The sequence below is a fragment of the Jaculus jaculus genome, chromosome 6, assembly GCF_020740685.1.
Source record: "Jaculus jaculus isolate mJacJac1 chromosome 6, mJacJac1.mat.Y.cur, whole genome shotgun sequence".
NCBI lineage: Eukaryota > Metazoa > Chordata > Mammalia > Rodentia > Dipodidae > Jaculus > Jaculus jaculus.
In genome coordinates this window covers 72,139,913-72,158,782 of record NC_059107.1, presented here as the reverse complement: position 1 = coordinate 72,158,782, position 18,870 = coordinate 72,139,913, and the positions used below count along the sequence as shown (strand labels likewise).

Here is an 18,870-nt window from a genome sequence, read left to right as displayed (position 1 = left end):
TGTGTATTTCCTGCCTGCGAGTCATCCTAGGAACTGGCAACGTTCTCATCATTTCTAGCTAGTCAGGACAGGGACATTGAAGCCGAATCCGAGACACATTCTGTTTTTTCCTTCTATGGGACTGTTCCCCATGGTAGGACCACTGAAACACCTTCTAGAACCCCAAATTTGAAAAACAAAAAAGAAAATCTAATCTTGAAATCAGATAAAAGTAAGTGACACCTCAGTCCCACATTTCCTCCCTTCCTCACTGTGAAAGTGTTGAAAGGGAAAACACAAAGTCAACATAAGTTCTTCCTGGCTGATGAAAATTGGCACAAATGAATTACAGTCTGGCTGCTGGCCCTCACAAACCGTTATTTAATAAAAAAAAAAAAAAGTTCGCCATGATATACTGGTCCAGATATAAACTGCAGACGAGCCAGCATCTCTCCATATGACTACATTGTATTATTAGTGACATTACCAGGGTGTGCGTGATGACTTAAATATTTATTAAACACAACATTTTGGAATTTTGGTGTTTTCTTTTTTAAACCTACAAACCCCGAGCTAAAACTTATGACAGTTGAGCACATGAGCTCCACAATGAAGAACAAACAGGAAGCCGCAGCTAACACTCCATGAAATCACTGTAGCAAAGCCACCACAAATTCTCAATACGAGGCGCTGGGAAAGGGACGTCCACGCCAGCCTGAGGGGAGAGGCTTTACGGTCCCAGCCAACCTCACATCACAACGCACGAACAATAGTACTCCTATCTTCCTCCAGCTGACAGCACTGCATGCCAGCCAGGTTGCCTGAAGCCTCAGCGAGGTCCAATCCCGAAGTCCAGTGACAAGTTACGCATTAAAAGAAGGCCATCTAAGCGAGATGAGGCCGCCCCAGCCCGCGAACGTGGTCGCCGCGCAGCGCGCCGCCGCCGCTGCTGCAGCTGGCGCTGGCGCTGCTGCATCAAGGACGCGGCGCCTCTCCTTGGGGCAGGCGCACACCCACGCCCAGGCCACCCCACCGGCCCCAAAGGCGGCTCGTCGTCCGGCCGCAGCGCGTTCGGGGGAGTCCGGGCATCACCGCGCGGGCCGGGCTGGGCCGGGCCGAGCGGAGGGCGGCGGCCGCGGCGCACTCGCACCCGGCCGGGAACGCACCTCGCCGGCTCGCCGCGCGCCGGGGACCACGCCACGCAGCCCGGCCGCCTCGCCCAGGGCCGGGTCACCGCCGCCCTCGGGCCCGCGCCCCCCGAGACGCTCCCTTGTCTCCCTCTCGCCCGGGGCGACAGCGCGGCCCAGTCGGCGGCTCCGAGCCCAGGCAGCGGGGTCCGGCCCGGCCGGAGGAGCGGGACGAAGGGGGCCTGTTACCTTCCGACAGCTCCAGCTCCAGCTCGGCCAGGCGGGCCCTCACCTCCAGGGGCAGAGCCATGCCTTCCAGGCTGCGGTCCGCCATGCTCGCCGCAGACGCCCCCGCCCTGCCGGCCTCCCCTTTGTTCGCAGGCGGAGGTCTCTCCGGCGGCCGCTCCTCGAGCCCAGTGGAACCGCACGGAGGAGACGGCGGCGGGCGCGGGCGCGGGCGGCCGGGCGGCGGCGGCGGCGGGCGCGCAGGGATTTCTCTCCTCCTGCCTCAGCGCGGCCTCGCGCCAGGCTCCGCGCGCCCCCACGCGGGCTCCGGCCCGCTCTGCCGCGCTGGGCCGGCGCCTGGATGGAGCTACGGCCAGCAGCGGTCTTGGCCACTGACTCGCTGCCTCTGCGGCCGCCCTACCCGGCGGGAGCGCTGCTGCGCGCGCACGTGACGACAGGGGGCGCGCCGGGGCGGGGGCGAACGGGGACGCGCAGGGACCGAGGCGCGCGGGTGTGCCGGCGCGGGGCGCGCTCCCGGGGCGCGCTCTGGGGGCGGGGCCTCCCGCGAACAGCGCGCGCGCCCGGGGCCGGCTCCGTGCTGCTGGGGTCTTCCCCACCTATCCCCAAGGCCTGGCTTTTCCCCGATCTCCTGACAAAACTTACCCCTTGAGCCCCTGCTTAATCTGATGGCTAAACCTTCAAGTGTTCTGGCTCTTTGGGGCGTGTTTTGGTTTTTTTTTTTTTTAATGAATACTTTTAAAGGGGAAGATGAAAAGACAGCATGAGCTATAGATTATTAGGTTTGAAGTTTCTAATGGCGTCTAGAATGGACCTTGAACTACTTGATGTTTTACCCGGACTTCACTTTCCATCTTGTGGAAAGACAATGAAGGAGATGGCTGGGTCACCTTCTCCCTGAATTCTCTGTCAGTCCGAAATGTTGCTGGCTACATCACACACTGTCCAGCCCTTCTACAGAATGAGGAAGCTGCTTCTTTGGCAGGACTGTAGCAAGTAGCCTCCCTTCCCCGCCCCCTCCCCACCCTCCACACCCCCCCCACACACACACATGCCCTACAAATCCAGGTTTCCTCTTCCACCTTCGGGGTTCTTTTCCTTTGATGGGTCATCAACGTCTATAGTGTGGTGTTCCCTCTGCATGGCTAATGTGAAATCTGCATCTCTAGTCCTGACTGTTAGGGGAAACCGTCACTGAACCTCACTTAGCTGCCCCTTAAACTCTACAAACACCACAAACTCTAAGGAAAGCCAGGATCTTCTGACTATCAATTGCCTCCTATGTCTAAAGGCTGCCATTGTGTGTTCTTCCAATTATCCAAGCTGAAGCCACCTGGGTCTACCCCACGTTCGTCACTTATCTTCTACTTCCCACTGCTCTCAAGACTATCCCACAAAAATCTCCAAAGCTGCTTCTGGAACTTCCTAAACAGCCCAAGACAGTGTCCCGACATGTGCAACAGTACTTCAGGAGCATTGTTTATTCAATGCTAGTGCACTTCTTAGCTGCTCTAAAGTGCATCCCAGCCTTATCTCTGCATATATTACTTCTTGAAGACCTAATGACTAACCTTCAGTACCTTTGCTCATTGTGTGTCTTCATCATGGAGCTCCTCTCTTTGTCACCCACACCCATCTCTAAGATCAACTCCAGAACTATGCCTTCTTCCTTTGCTTAATTCCCATTGCCTTCAGCCTATTTGACTTTCACTCTACCTTCCTTGTTAGCCTGTGTATGCTCCTTGAAAACAGAAACCAAAACCCTTCTACATTCTGCACTTCTCATTGACTTGATACCTATTAGCAGTTTTCATGGACATCTTCTTTCAGTAGTGAAATATGAAAGAGAAGCTGACCATTAGCAATGATAATTGCCTGAAACTCCTGGCTTTTATGTTCCATGCTTTGTGTTATAATCTGGTGTGCCCATTGTTTTGTCCTTTGCTCAAGACTATATTCAAATCTAGTAGACACTGGTGGCCACCATTTACTCTCTTTTCAAGATAAAAGACCAGCTACTGATTTAGAGAACTCGAATTTTCATTCAACTCTTCATGCTATAGATAAAAAACCTTAGGAAAATAAAATTGAGCAAGTCAAGTATTTAAACTCATATCCAAAATACAAAGCCTTGGATCTGCTTTGTTATAGCAAAACAATAACATTCTGAATAATAAATGGTCCCAAGTCAATTTAGGCCAGGATGATGTCAAAATAAAATATGTATTACCTTTTTAATAAAAGGATGGATTATGAATAATGCTATAACTGATTTGAGTTCCAAAAAGACTCCTATTTTGCATTAAATACATGAGTTGGATAGTTAGATATGGAGCCAATGCTTCTTCATTTCAGCAGGCCTTTGTGTAACTTCAGAATGCACAGGAGAGGGTATGTGCCCTGGGCTTTAGACAGTAACTTCAGTAGCGTGACACAAGCCTTTAACCTATTATCTCCGAAAAGCTCATGATCTCAAAAGTCAGATTCATGTTACGTATCAGTCCTCAGCCTCAGTTCATTATTTCTGTTAGCAGTGTTCTTTTCTCCTGACTATCCTTTCCCACCCCAGTGACCAAGTTTCAATAAGCTTTGCCTCCCTTTTTTTCTCATGCATCTTTCTTCTTCCCTCCACTGCCCCTGATTCTCCCCAAATCAGGGTTACTCGCACCACAGCCAGATCCCTCTTTCTAGAGTGACATTTACTCTACTCTCTGCAACAGTTCTCCTTCCCTACCTTGTGTTGTTCACCTATGTTCAACTGCAGAATTTACCATGGCCATGAGAGTCCCCACCTACTTGTGTCTATGGTTTGCTAACATCTTCTTTCTTCTTATCATCTCCCAATCAACAACCCCCACCCCAGCATAGTACTACAAACCTGTAGCCAAAACTAATCAGAAAATTGAAACAAGAGGAGCCCTTGAGCCTAGAAATTTGAGGTGAGCCAGGACAACATACTGAGACTCCTCATTTTTTTTCCCAGCCAAGTGCCAGAACAAATGCCACTTCTTCCATGAAGCCAACCCTAATCTCCTGCTTAGAAAGATTCTCCACACCTCTGTAATTACACACCTCTTTATCTCCCTGTTCTCCCTGGAATTAGTAGTTTATAGGTGTGTCTTATCTAGCTGTGGGCTTATCTATAATTCTCCCATTAGGGTTCAGTGACAACAAACAGCCTATTGTTTCTCAAAGTTTAATTCTGCCCTGAAACAAGCAGGAAAGCCTGTCTGTGTCTTCTGCAGCTCCATTCGTGAACATCCTCATGGAATGCATGACTTAGTAAAAGCCTGCTAGACTTACACATGTTTACAAGCACAGAAAGCTGGTGCATCAAGGCAGGCATAAGGACATGCAGCAGATGTTTGCTAGAATGAATGGAATACACTCATTAAGGCTATTGGCTTCAAAACCTCCCCAAAGCCCTAATGTTTCCATCTGAGAACAGAGTCACATTTTTGAACTATAATTAGTAATCTTTAGAAAATTAACATAAGGGGCTGAGAAGATGGCTGCAAAGCCTGATTACCTGTGTTCAATTCCCCAATATTCGTGTAAAGCCAGCGATGTACAAAGTGGCACATGCATCTGGAGTTTGTTTGAAGTGGCAGGAAGCCCATACTCTCCCTGCCTATTTCTCTCTGTCTCTCTCAAATAAATTCAAATATGCATACGTATTATTTTTAATAAAATATTTTATTTTTATTTATCTATTTAAGAGAGAGAAAAAAAAAAGCTGCAGAGATTGAGAATGGGCACGCCATTCAGCCACTGTAAATGAACTCCAGATGCATGTGCCACCTTGTGTATCTGGCTTATATGAGTCCTAGGGAATTGAACCTGAATCCTTTGGCTTTGTAGGCAAGTGCCTTAACGGTTAAGCCATCACTCCAGCCTCTCTATATTATGGAGTGGATGTTATCTGATAGGTTCCACACTCACCAGCATTTATTAACTCAATAGGATGGTTTGCTTTATCCAAGAAGCCAGCTTTTACAAAAATGAAGACCAGGGGGTCTGGACACAGTTCAGAGCGTCTGAGTAGCAGAGAAAAAATAAAGCAGGAGGAAAGAGGAATTCCCCAGAAGAAAGAAGAAAAGAAAGGGGCAGTCCACTTAGATGTGACATTGTGAGTTATTTTTGCTGTTCTGAAGTTTTGCCTAGACAAGTCCTGAAAACAATGTTTGAAGTTCTATGAAGGACAGCTTCATACCTCTAACATAACAGTTAATTAATCATGCTGCCATGGGTAAGTTCACTGCAGATATATATCCAGTTTTCCCAACACCATTTGCTGAAGAGGCTGTCTCTTCTCCACTGAGTATTTTTGGCATTTTTATCGAATATCAGGTGGTTATAGCTACTTGGGCTTACATCTGGGTCCTCTATTCTGTTCCACTGATCTACATGTCTGTTTTTGTGCCAGTACCATGCTGTTTTTGTTACTATGGCTCTGTAGTAAAGGTTAAAATCAGTTATGGTGATACCACCAGCCTCATTTTTGTTGCTCAGTATTATTTTAGATATTCGAGGTTTTTTGTGATTCCAAATGAATTTTTGGATTGTTTTTTCTATTTCCATGAAGAAAGCCTTTGGAATTTTGATAGGGATTGCATTAAATGTGTAGATTGCTTTAGGTAAGATTGCCATTTTCACAATATTGATTCTTCCAATCCAGGAACACAGGATGTTTCTCCACTTTCTAGTGTCTTCTGCAATTTCTCTCTTGAGTGTTTTAAAGTTCTCATTGTAGAGATTCTTTACTTCCTTGGTTAGGTTTATTCCAAGGTACTTTATTTTTTTTGATGCAATTGTGAACGGGAGTGATTCTCTGATTCATCCTCTGTGTTTTTGTTGTTAGCATATATGAAGGCTACTGATTTCTGTGTATTTATTTTGTATCCTGCTGCATTGCTGTAGGTTTTGATCAGCTCTAACTGTTTGCTAGTAGAGTCTCTAGGGTCCTTTATGTATAGAATCATGTCATCTGCAAATAATGATAACTTGATCTCTTCCTTTCCAATTTGTATCCCTTTTATGTGTGTCTCTTGCATTATTGCTATGGCTAAGACTTCCAAAACTATATTAAATAAAAGTGGGGACAGTGGACACCCTTGTCTTGTTCCTGATTTTAGTGGAAAAGCTTCCAGTTTTTCCCCATTTAGTAATATGTTGGCTGTAGGCTTGTCATAAATAGCCTTTATTATATTGAGATATGTTCCTTCTATTCCCAGTCTCTGTAGGACTTTTATCATGAAGGGATGTTGGATTTTGTCAAATGCTTTCTCTGCATCCAGTGAGATGACCATGTGATTTTTGTCCTTCAACCCGTTTATGTAATGTATTACATTTATGGACTTGTGTATGTTGAACCATCCCTGCATCTCTGGGATAAAGCCTTCTTGGTCACGGTGAATGATCTTTTTGATATACTCTTGTATTCTGTTTGCCAATATTTTGTTGAGAATTTTTGCATCTATGTTCATGAGAGAGATTGGTCTGTAATTTTCTTTTTTTGTTCTATCTTTGCCTGGTTTTGGTGGCAGGGTGATGCTGGCCTCATAGAAGGAGTTTGGTAGAATTCCTTCTTTTTCTATTTCCTGGAAAAGCTTAAGAAGCAATGGTGTTAGCTCTTCCTTAAAGGTCTGGTAAAATTCAGCACTGAATCCATCTGGGCCTGGGCTTTTTTTAGTTGGGAGATTATTGATAACTGTTCAGATCTCCATGTTTGTTATAGGTCTATTTAAGTGATTAATCTCATTTTGATTTAATTTAGGTAGGTCACATACATCAAGGAAATCATCCATTTCTTTCAGATTTTCATACTTTGTGGAGTATATGCTTTTATAGTATGTCCCTATGATTTTTTGAATTTCTCTGGAATCTGTTGTGATGTTACCTTGTTCATCCCTGATTTTATTAATTTGTGTCTCTTCTATCTTTCTTTTGGTCAGATTGCTCAGGGTTTATCAATCTTGTTTATCCTTTCAAAGAACCAACTCTTTGTTTCATTAATTCTTTGGATTGTTTTTATTTTTTTGTTTGTTTGTTTCTATTTCATTAATTTCTGCCCTAATCTTTATTATTTCTTCCTGCCTACTGATTTTTGGTTTGCCTTGTTCTTCTTTTTCGAAGGCATTAAGGTGAAGCATTAGGTCGTTTACTTGCGACCTTTCTAATTTCTTAATATAGGCACTTAAAGCTATAAATTTAACTCTTAGAACTGCCTTCATTGTGTCCCAGAGATTTTGGTATGTTGTGTTCTCATTATCATTTGACTCTATAAAGTTTTTGATTTCCTTTTTGATTTCTTCATTGACCCATTCATCATTTAGTAGTGTATTGTTTACTTTCCATGATTTTGTGTATGCTCTATAGCCTTTCTTGCTACTGATTTGTAGTTTAATTCCATTGTGGTTAGATAGAATGCAAGGAATTATTTCAATTTTCCTGAATTTGTTAAAATTTTCTTTGTGTCCTAATATATGGTCTATTTTAGAGAATGTTCCATGTGCTGCTGAAAAGAATGTTTATTCTGTAGACTTTGGATGAAATGTCCTGTATATATCTGTTAAGTCCATTCCTTCTATGACCTCATTTAGTCCAGATGCCTCTCTGTTTATTTTTTCCCGGGATGACCTGTCAATTGATGAGAGTGGGGTGTTAAAGTCACCCACCACCACTGTGTTTGGTGTTATCTTAGTTCTAGTAGTGTTTGTTTGACGAATTTGGCAGCCCCCATGTTAGGTGCATATATGTTTAGGATTGTAATGTCCTCCTGTTGGAGTGTGCCCTTAATCAATATAAAGTGACCTTCCTTATCTTTCTTGACTAATGTTGGAGTAAAGTCTACCCTGTCCGATATTAGGATAGCAATCCCTGCTTGTTTTCTAGGCCCATTTGGTTGAAACACCGTCTTCCAACCTTTCACCTTAAGGTAATGTCCATCCTTTGTAGAACGGTGAGTTTCTTGGAGACAACAAATTGTAGGATCCTGCTTTTTAACCCAGTCTGCGAATCTATGTCTTTTCGTTGGGGCATTGAGGACGTTGATATTAAGAGATATTATTGAAAGGTGTGTATTTATGTTTGCCATTATTTTATTTTATTTTATTTTATTTATTTATTTATTTTTTGTGGTTCTGGTGCTACCTATGCTCTCTTCTGTTAACTAGTATTTGAGTATTGCTTGTTTTTTCTAGGTTCCTTATATGAGTGCTTTTCCTTTTATTCAGCATGGAGGATTCTATCAAGTATTTTCAGTAGAGCTGGTTTTGTCTTCAAATACTCCTTCAACCTGCTTTTGTCATGGAATATCCTTATTTCTCCATCTATTTGAATGGATAGCTTTGCAGGATAAAGTAACCTTGGTTGACAGTTGTTATCTTTCAGAACTTGGAATATATCACCCCAAGCCCTTCTGGCTTTAAAAGTTTGTGTTGAATAATCTGCTGTAATCCTGATGGGCTTACTTTTGTAGGTAACTTGATTTTTCTCTCTAACTGCTTTCAATATTTTTTCTTTGGTGTGTGTGTTTGGAAGTTTGATTATACTATGGCGAGGAGAGGTTCTTTCCAGGTTTTGTCTGGCTTGGTTCTAAAGGCTTCCTGTATCTGTATTGGCACCTCTTTCCCAATTTGGGGGAAATTTTCTTCTATGATTTTGTTGAAGATGCCTACTATGCCTTTGGAGTGGAATTCTTCTCCTTCTACTATGCCCTGAATTCTAATATTTGATCTTTTCATAGTGTCTCGAATATCTTGAAATTCCCACTCATACTTTTCTATAAGTTTGTCTTTCTCTTTTTTGGCCTGTATTAGATCTGCCACCTGGTCTTCTAGCTTAGATATTCTGTCCTCTCCTTCATCCATTCTACTGGTGAGATTTTCTACAGAGTTTTTTTATTTCATTAACTGTGTTCTTCATTGCTAGTAATTCTGACTGTTTTTTCTTTATTATTTCTATTTCCTTATTTATGTCTTGTATTGCCTTCTTTATTTCATGAAATTGGTGTCCTGCATCTTCTTTGATTCCTTTGATTTCCTCTTTAAGTTCCTCTTTGACTCCTTTGATTTGTTCTCTGACTTCTTTGAACATATTTACAATCATTCTTTTGAAATCTTTCTCAGGCATTTCCTCTAACTCGTTCTTACTGGAGGTCATTTCTGATGCGTTAATATTTTTAGGTGGATTTATATCGTCTTGCTTTTTAGTGTTTCTTGTGTTATAATGTATATATTTTTGCATCTTGGATTAAGTTAATGCTTGGATTTTCTAGCTAGCTGGGTATTCTTAGCTGTATCAATTGATTTGATGTTATATATTTTCAGGGTAGGAGCTTAAGGTGTTAGATGTCACTCTTAAGACTCTGAGAGTATCTACAACGGTGCTCCTAGGGCTTGAGTTTCCCTGCTATGGGAGTATTCAAGTAGGCTGAGTGGAATAAAATACCGGTAGATTCTGAAAGTTAACTAAACACTGTACCCATTCAGTCAAAAACAGCCCCAAGTATGTATGCCAGAGTAGTTATTATAACAACCAGATCCTCTATCAACACAGAGGTTAAGATTTCTGGTCTGTTGAGGGATCCCAGTCAGCTTGTGACCAAATGAGACCCTTCCCTGGTGCAAACCCAGTTACCTTGGATGATTTTGGTCTCAGTCAAGTTGCTGCCTGGGTCGTCGGGCTGCTGCTCTGATTTCTGGAGCTGGGCACTGGCTTTTCCTGCGGGGCAAACCAAGCCTGGCAACTGTGGCCCTGCAGATCAGCACCCCCGCTGCTGGAACTGCTGCTGCTTCTGGATCTGCTGTTGTTGCCGCCCCTGGTCCGCCGCTGCTGATGCTCCTGGGTCTGCTGCTGCTGTGACTGCTGGTACCGGTTCCAGAGCTGCTGATGTTGCTGCCAAACTCTGCTCCTGCTTGGGTCCCGCTGTCAGCTCAAGTTGGCATGGCCGGGTCCCGGGAAACTGCTCTGTTCGCTGGAGCTGGGCTCAGGCGGCGGGGGAGGGGAGGGAGCCGCAGCTGCTCTGGTTCTCTCACTGCTCCACGTGTTCTTCTACCTCGCGGTCTGCTCCTCCGCTGCTTACTGCCGCTTTCCCTTGCGGTGTGAGGGAAAGCTCCCGCACCTGGCTTTTCATGCAGCTGGAGCCGAGTCTGGCAGCTTTCTGGTGTGCCCTGCAGCCGCGGTGGTTGGCGGAGCTGCCGGGGCTGCTTTTGCTGGCCTGTGCGGGCTCTGGATGCTCTGGATCTCTCCTACTTCTCCACTGCTGCTTCAGTTTCCTATACACCTCACTTTTTAGTAAAAGTGTGTATTTTGCTGAGGTTTTTTGGTCTTTTCCCCCCCCCAGGCTGTTTTGGCGTGGTATCTACGCCGCCATCTTAACCAGAAGTCCTGGACTTTTCTTGTTTTTCCAGTGCCTTTAGGTGGATGGTTAGGTTATTGATTTGGGATCTTTCTCGGTTTTTTATGAAGGCATTGAGTGCTATGAATTTTCCCCTGAGGACTGCCTTCATTGTGTCCCATAAGTTTTGGTATGATGTGTTCTCATTGTCATTCAATTCCAGGAATTTTGCAATTTCATTTTTTATTTCATCTACTATTCATTTATTGTTTAAGAGTGTGCTATTCAGTTTCCAGTTGCCATTGGGATTCTTGGTGGTTTTTTTGTTGTTGATTTCTAGCAATATAGCATTGTGATCTGATATCATGATATTATGTCGATTTTCCTAAATATGTGGAGGCAGTCTTTGTGACCCAATACGTGGTCTATTTTAGAGAATGTTCCATGGGCTGCTGAGAAGAATGTGTAGTCTGTGGATTTGGGATGGAAAGTTCTGCAGATGTCCATTAGGTCTAAGTGTTCTATGGTTTTGTTGAGCTCTCTTACTTCCCTGTTGAGTTTCTGTTTGGATGATCTGTCTATTACTGATAATGGTGTGTTGAAGTCCCCAGCTATGATGGTGTTGGTGGTTATTTCGGTTTTATTGTCAAGTAGGTTTTGTTTTATGAACTGTGGTGCCCCTGTGTTTGGTGCATACAGATTTATGATGGATTGTTCCCTTTATAAGTTGGAAGTAGCCTTCTTTGTCTTTTTTAACTGTTTTTGGTTTGAAGTCAATTTTATCCGATATCAATATAGCTACATCTGCTTGTTTCTTATTCCCATTTGCTTGGAATATTTTTTTCCACCCTTTCACCCTGAGGAGGTTTCTGTCTTTAGTGGTAAGGTGGGTTTCTTGAAGGCAGCAGATTGAGGGGTCTAATTTTTTGATCCATCCTGTTAGCTTGTGTCTCTTGATGGGTGAATTAAGGCCATTAATATTTAGGGTGATGACTGTGAGCTTTGATTTGATCCCTGCCATGTTGTAGTGGTAGATGTGTGTTGGTGTTTTCATGGAATATGAAAGTTTTTGTGTCTACTCTGGGTTTGGTTGTTGTGATCTGCTTCTTCTAGGCATTTGTGTTTGGTTATTTGTTTCTTCTCTGTGGAGAATTTCCTGGAATACTTTCTGTAGGTTTGGTTTTGTGTTCATATAATTGTAAAGCTGAGTTTTGTCATGGAAAGTTTTCCTTTCACCATCTATTATAAGGGAGACTTTTGCCGGGTAGAGTAGTTTAAGTTGGAAGCCATAGTTTCTTAGAGTTTGAAGAGTTTCATTCCAGGCCCTTCTAACTTTCAGGGTTTCCATTGAGAAGTCTGAAGTAATTCTGATGGGGTTTCCTTTGAAAGTGGTGTGCTGTTTTTCCCTAGCTGCTTTTAGGATTTTCTCTTTGGTGTCAATGTTTAGAGTCTTAATGATAATATGTCTTGGGGAGTTTCTCCTTTGGTCTAGTCAGTTAGGAGTTCTGTTTGCTTCTTGTATCTTGATGGGCCTTTCTTTTAAGAGACGGGGGAATTTTTTTTCAATTATTGTGTTAAATAAGTTCTCCATGCCTTTGGTCTTCTCCTTCTGGTATTCCAATGATTCTGATATTAGGACATTTAAGTGTATCCCACAATTCCCTCATGTTCTATTCACAGGAACTTTTGAACTTACTGAAGTTTTTGAACTCTCGAACTGTTTCTTCCATTCTGTCTTCCAGATCAGAGTTTCTATCCTCCACTTTGCTGACTCTATTCTTGAGAGCCTCGAGTGAGTTTTGTACTTGTTCAATTAAGTTTTCATTTTCTACTACTTTCCTATGTATCACTTCCATCGCTCTGTCCAGCTCCCTTTTCACCTCATTTTCTGATTTTCTTGATGATTCTTGGAAATCATCCTTGCATTTCTTTATGTTTTCATTTAGTGTGGCCAGCTGATTTTTAAGGTCCTCTTTTTTTCACTCTCCCTCAACTCTCTTAGCTCTCTTTGAATTCCTTCCAGTGTCTTATATTGCTCTAGCTTAGTGATGGTATCATCCACACGATTATCTGTCCTTTGTAGCTTTCCTGCAAGTTCTAGCAGTAGGTTGGTCAGGGTTGCATTGCTCATAGCTTCCACTTGATGTTCTGATCCTAAACACTCTTCTATGTTTTGGTTAGATGTAATCTTTATTGGACTGGGTGATCTGTCTGGATTTTCTTGCATTTGATTTTTCATGTTATTTCTTTTGCACTGTGGTCTACCCATGTCAGTGTATGGGCAGGTAGGTGAGTGGAGCAGCCTGGGCTCCAGCTCAATGAGAATCCAAGGCAGCCTGGGTTTTTGCTCTCTCTTGCTGCCTATCTACTGCCTGACAGGGGCACCAAAGTTGCCTGAATTCTTACCCAGTAATACACCAAAGCTGCCTGCCTTCGAGCTTGAAAGGGGACTGAGGTAGCAAGCCCTGAAGCTGCCCAAATTTATAGCTTTTGATCTCTAACCAACATTTCTAATACTGGAAATTTTGTTCAACCAGCAGGTGGATATCATCTACAATGAGCTTTTGATCAGAGAGACCTACAAGGTTTCCCAAAAGAAGAGAGATTTATGTCAGAGCCCTTGAAGACCCACCATAGGTTAGTGGTATGAACCTACTGCTGAAGACACCATACACTGTTGGCACATAATATGGAGTGGCATGGCTGGAAGCTAGAAGAGAGTCAGTCCCCAGACAGCACATCTAGTGCCAGAAGATGCTACATGAGCTACTGGGGGAAAATGACCAATATCTGTCCAAGCAATGCATTATCCAACCTTCTTAGCAGCAAACAACCTGATTTGTATGATGCTCATACAAATGCAATAATGGCACATAGCCATGGTGGGAAAGATTTGGCTAGCTGAACTGATGAGTGGATAATGACGATGTGGCACATATATACAATGGAGTTCTACTCAGCAGTAAAGAAAAATGAAGTTATGAAATTTGCAGAAAAATGGATGGACCTGGAAAGTATTATACTAAGTGAGGTAACCCAGGCCCAGAAAGCCAAGCACCACATGTTCTCCCTCATATGTGGATCCTAGCTACAGATGATTGGGCTTCTGTGTGAGAGTGAAAATACTTAGTAGCAGAGGCCAGTAAGTTGAAAAGGAGACATAAAGGGAAGAGAAAGGAAGGGAGGAGGATACTTAATAGGTTGATATTGTATATATGTAATTACAATGATTGTAATGGGGAGGTAATATGATGGAGAATGGAATTTCAAATGGGAAAGTGTGGGGGTGGGGAGAGAGGGAATTACCATGGAATATATTTTGTAATCATGGAAAATGTTAATAAAAATTAAAAAAAAAAGATTTGGCTAGCTGATCTGCTCAGTGGAACAAAACTCATAGCTGGAGCTGGGAAACAAGTCAGAACCATATCCAAAAATGATCCTGTTCTCTATTATTAAGCTCTAACCAATTGTGGGCTACCACTGGACCTACATCTATTAACTCTCTCTAAAAAATAATGATTATCACATTTATTTGGTCCTAACTTTACCCTCTATGGAGAATCTGCTTCTCTTTTTCAGATAGACGCAGATCCTAAGGAGAGAACCACCCCATCAAACCTCAAAAGGGCCCCCACTGAAACTAAGAAGAATTGGGGAAACATACAAGAATGCTGTTTTCTTGGTGAACCAGGAACCAGCACAATGGTGAAGGAGATAGACACAGAGAACAATCAACCCCTACCAAACCAGATGTCCAGAGGCACAGAGGTTCCCAATATCTCAACACTGAGGCAGACCTAAAATGAACCCAACATGGCTCAGGGAAATTTGTGGAAGAGGAGGCAGAAAGAATGTCAGAGCCATGTGTTGGGTCGTGACACACAGAGACATTGCCTCCTACCCAAAACTGAAGGTAACTTCACAATGCGTGACCCATATACCCCAACAAGGAGGGCCCCTTCGAGGGAGGAGGAGAGGGAGGAGGCTAATAATGGTACCAACTTGACTGTATTCACTGACTACAAAAATTAAAAAATAAAAATAAATGGAAAAAAAACAAACTTATGTCTGGGCTGGAGAGCTGGCTCAGCAATTTAAGACACTTGCTGACAAAGCCTACAGCCCAGGTTTGAGGCCCCAGTCCTCACATAAAGCCAGCTACACAAAGTGACACATGTGTCTAGAGTTTGTTTGCAGTGGCTAGAGGTCCTAGTGCACTCATACTCTCTCTCTCTCTCTGTCTCTCTCTCTGTCTTACTGTGTGTGTCTGTCTCTTTGTTGCTCTCTCTCAAATAAATAAATATTTTTTTAACAAAAAGAACTTCCAAAGAAAGTTGAATTCTGGGATACTAGTATGACTTCAGCATAGCATCTTTGGTAGACATAATTCAACTCATAATAGATGCTAATGTGGGAGAAGAACAAATTTAAATAAATACATGCTAAGATTAAGAAATTACAAAAGGGGGGGGAGGAAAAAAAAAGAAATTACAAAAGATGACTGGGGAAATGGCTTAATTGGTAAAGTATTTGCATGCAAGTATGAGGACCTAAACTTGAATTCTGGAAATACCTGTAATCCTAGATCTGAGGAGGCAGAGACAAGAGGATATCCAATACTTGCTGGCTACCCAATGTAGCTGAGTCAGTGAGCTTCAGGTTTAATGAAATATGTTTTCTCAAAAAATAAGGTGGACTCTACCACATCTTCCAGGGCCCAGGAGAAATTACAGAGGAAGTGGCCACATGAATACTGCTCTTATAGCAAGCCTGACAACCAGTTCCATGGCAATGGTGACAGATATGGTAATCAATCAAAACCTATCAAAGTAGAAAACCAGAGGCTGCAGAGAACTTAACTAATTCAGACTGCCAAATGGGCTTGCTGTGGAAGATGGACAAAAAGATCATAAGAACCACAGAGTGGTTTCCTGCTACCCCATAGGGACGAACTGAGGCATTCATGACCTCACAGTGAACACCATAACCCTATTGAGGAGGGCCCCCAAGGTAATGGGAGCTGGGACAAAGGGATAAAAGAGTATAACCTGTTATATATAAAATAAAATTAAAAATAAAGTCAGGTATGGTGGTGCAAACCTTTAATTTCAGTACTTGGGAGGATAAAATAAGAGGATCGCTGTGTGTTTGAGGCCAGCCTGAGACTACAGTGTGAATTCCAGGTCAGTCTGGGCTACAGTGAGACCCTACCTTGAAAAAACAAAATAAATAAATAAATAAGTTGGAAAATGATAGAGGAAGACATCTAGCATCTACACCTGTCCTCTACATGCATGTATGCACATGCACCCTCATACACATATTCACACACATATACCATGTACACACAAATAAATAAATATGTAAGTATGATAATAAGACATTACAAAAGGCAAACTACTAAAGAGTAAACCATGGCAGGAGATGTAATTCAGTTGGCAGATGCTCACCTACCACTCATGAGGCCTTGAGTTTGTTCCCTAGCACCATACAAACTGTGCATGGTGATACACACCTGCAGTCTGAGGATGTGAAAACAGGATCAGAAGCTCAAGGTCATCCTCAGCTACACACTGAGTTATAGGCCATCCTGGGCATCATAAGAACCTGTCACAAAAATAAATTAGTTGAATAAGTTATAAAATAAATAAATAAGTTGAAATTTTTTCTTTAACATTTAAAAATCTTATTCCATTTTATTCTGCTGCCCACTGTTTCTAGAAAGAAATAAAACATGATTTGTATCATTATTTGTGTATAACTGACATTTTCTCAGGTTACTTTCAAGATTTTCTCTTTACCTGGGTGGAGAGAGGCTGTGTCTGTAATTCCAGTACTTGGAGGATGAGGCAAGAGCTCCTTTGTGAGTTGGAGGCCAGCATGAGGCCTTTTCTTAAAAACAACACTTTTTTCATATTTGGCTTCACCAATTTGAATATGATATACTGCAGAGATGTTTTCTTTGTATTTAGTTAGTATCCTGCTTAGGGTTTGCTGAGTGTGTGATCTGTAGGTTTATGTTATATAAGGTTTGCTACTGATTTATGTCTTTAAAGACTTAAATTTTCTCCTTTACTCTTTTGTCTTGAGTTAGTCTTGGCATAGAAAATTTTCATTTCATCTGTATTTTCAAATTCTTTGGTATAAAGTTTTTTTCCATACATGTGTGGATCTACAGGGATGGTTCTTTTGTCACTCTACTACCAAAATTTGTACTTTTATTTCTTTCTTCTGTTTAAAAATATTTTATTTATTTATCTGAAAGAGAGAAAGACAGATAGAGAGAGAGAAAATAGACATGCCAGGGCCTCTAGCCACTGCAAATGAACTCCAGATGCATGCACCACAATGCACATCTGCCTTATGTGGGTACTGGGGAATCGAACCTGAGTCCTTAGGCTTTGCAGGCAAGCACCTCAACTGCTAAGCCATCTCTCCAGGGCCCTATTTTTTTGTTTTGTTTTTGTTTCTGTTTTTGTTTTTTTTTTGAAGCAAGTCTCACTCTAGCCCAGGCTGACCTGGAACTCACTCTGTAGCCCAGGTTGGCCTTACACTCATGGCTATCCTCCTACCTTAGCATCCTGAGTGTTTGGATTAAAGACATGTACACCCAGCTAGAACTTTCTAATTTTGATTAATTTCATAAACGGTTTTGACACTATTCTTAGTGTTACTAAAGAAAAACAAACATGCCCATCACAATGCTTCTTTTTTTCCATCTGAGTATATGTGTGTATTCTTGTTCGTATGTATACAGGCAAATGTGTGGGTACGTGTGTGTGTATGTGGAGGCCAGAGGTCAATGTTGTATATTTTCCTCTATTGTTTTCCATCTTGTTATTTTATATTCTCTCTTTCTCTCTCTCTCTCCCCCTGTGTGTGTGTGTGTGTGTGTGTGTGTATGCATTTGCAACATATGTGAAGGCCAGAGAACAACTTCAAAGTGTCTATGCTCCACCATCTTTGAGACAGTGTTTCTTGCCACTGTAAAATAATTGCCAGACTGCAAATGAATGTCAGACTAGTCCACCTAGAAACTTCAGATTCTCCTGGCTCAGCTTCTCTTGTCCTGGATGCATGGACCACTTTGTGTCCTACTTTATGTGGGTGCTGGGAAATTGAGCTCAGGCCAGCAGGCTTTGTAAGCAAGAGCTGTTAACTGCTGAGCCATCTCCTTTAGACCTCATTGTGTAGCCCAGTCTGGCTTCAAACTCTTCATCTACCCACCTCCACCTCTTTAGCAATTTTCTACCTGTAGGAACCACCATAACTGGCTTCTTATGTTTTGAGGAAAGATCTCTCACAAAATCTGGAGCCCACCAATTCTGCTAAGTTATCAGGCTAGTGATCACCAGGAATTCCCTATCTCTGCCCTTCCAGTTCTAGGCTTACAAGTTCACATCACCATGCCTGACATTTTTACATGGGTGCTGGGACTACAAAATCAAGTCTGCATGCTTGCATTGCAAGCACTTTATTTACTGAGCCGTTTCTCCAGTTCCTTACAAAGCATATTTTGGACATTTTTCTTTGCTTTTCATGTTTGTTTTCTAATTTCTGTCCTTATCTTTATCACTCTATTCTTCCTGCTTGGGATAATTTGGCATAAATTTTGATGGATATTAAGCTCACTATTCTTTGGGCTTTATTATTTTCTTATGTAGAATAGACACTAAGCTATACATTTTCCTCCAGTCACTTCCTTAGATGCATACAGAGTTTTGGTGTTTAGCATTGCCATTATTTATTTTAAAATGTAATGTTCATTGTTACTTTACAAATAACTTATTTAGAATAATGCATCCATTATTTCTAAAGATATGAGAATTTTCTACCTATTTTTGTTAGTGATCTTTCCCTTAATTACATTATGATCAGAGAATGTTTGGTATTGTTAGTCCTTTTTTTTTTTTTTTTTTTTTTTTTTTTTGAGGCAAAGGCTCATGTATCCCAGGTTGCCCTCAAATTCATTATATAGAACTCCTGATTCTCTTCTTCTACTTCCTGAGTGCTAGCATGCAGAACCATAAAATCTTTTTAATATAATAGTCCTATTTGTACATGTTCTGTGTGTAATGGAAAATATGTGTTCTCTCTACTTGGGCATAGTAGTTAATATATAATTATGAATATGATTTGTTAGTTTATATTGTTCATTTAATATTTTCTGGTTTGATA

At 42.1% G+C, this 18,870-nt stretch overlaps 1 protein-coding gene across 2 annotated transcripts in view; it reads right to left on the bottom strand.

Annotated features, from left to right (window-relative positions):
• Positions 1-1,488, bottom strand: part of Dip2c (disco interacting protein 2 homolog C) — a 470,240-nt gene extending 468,752 nt beyond the window's left edge. Inside the window, exon 1 of one of the 2 annotated variants that reach the window (XM_045151604.1) lies at positions 1,356-1,488. In XM_045151604.1, the coding sequence (XP_045007539.1) occupies positions 1,356-1,440 (85 nt within the window). In that variant the 5' untranslated portion in view covers positions 1,441-1,488. The remainder of the gene's footprint in view (positions 1-1,355) is intronic. The other variant, XM_045151605.1, reaches the window with a different exon arrangement.
• Between the last annotated feature and the right edge of the window lie 17,382 nt (positions 1,489-18,870).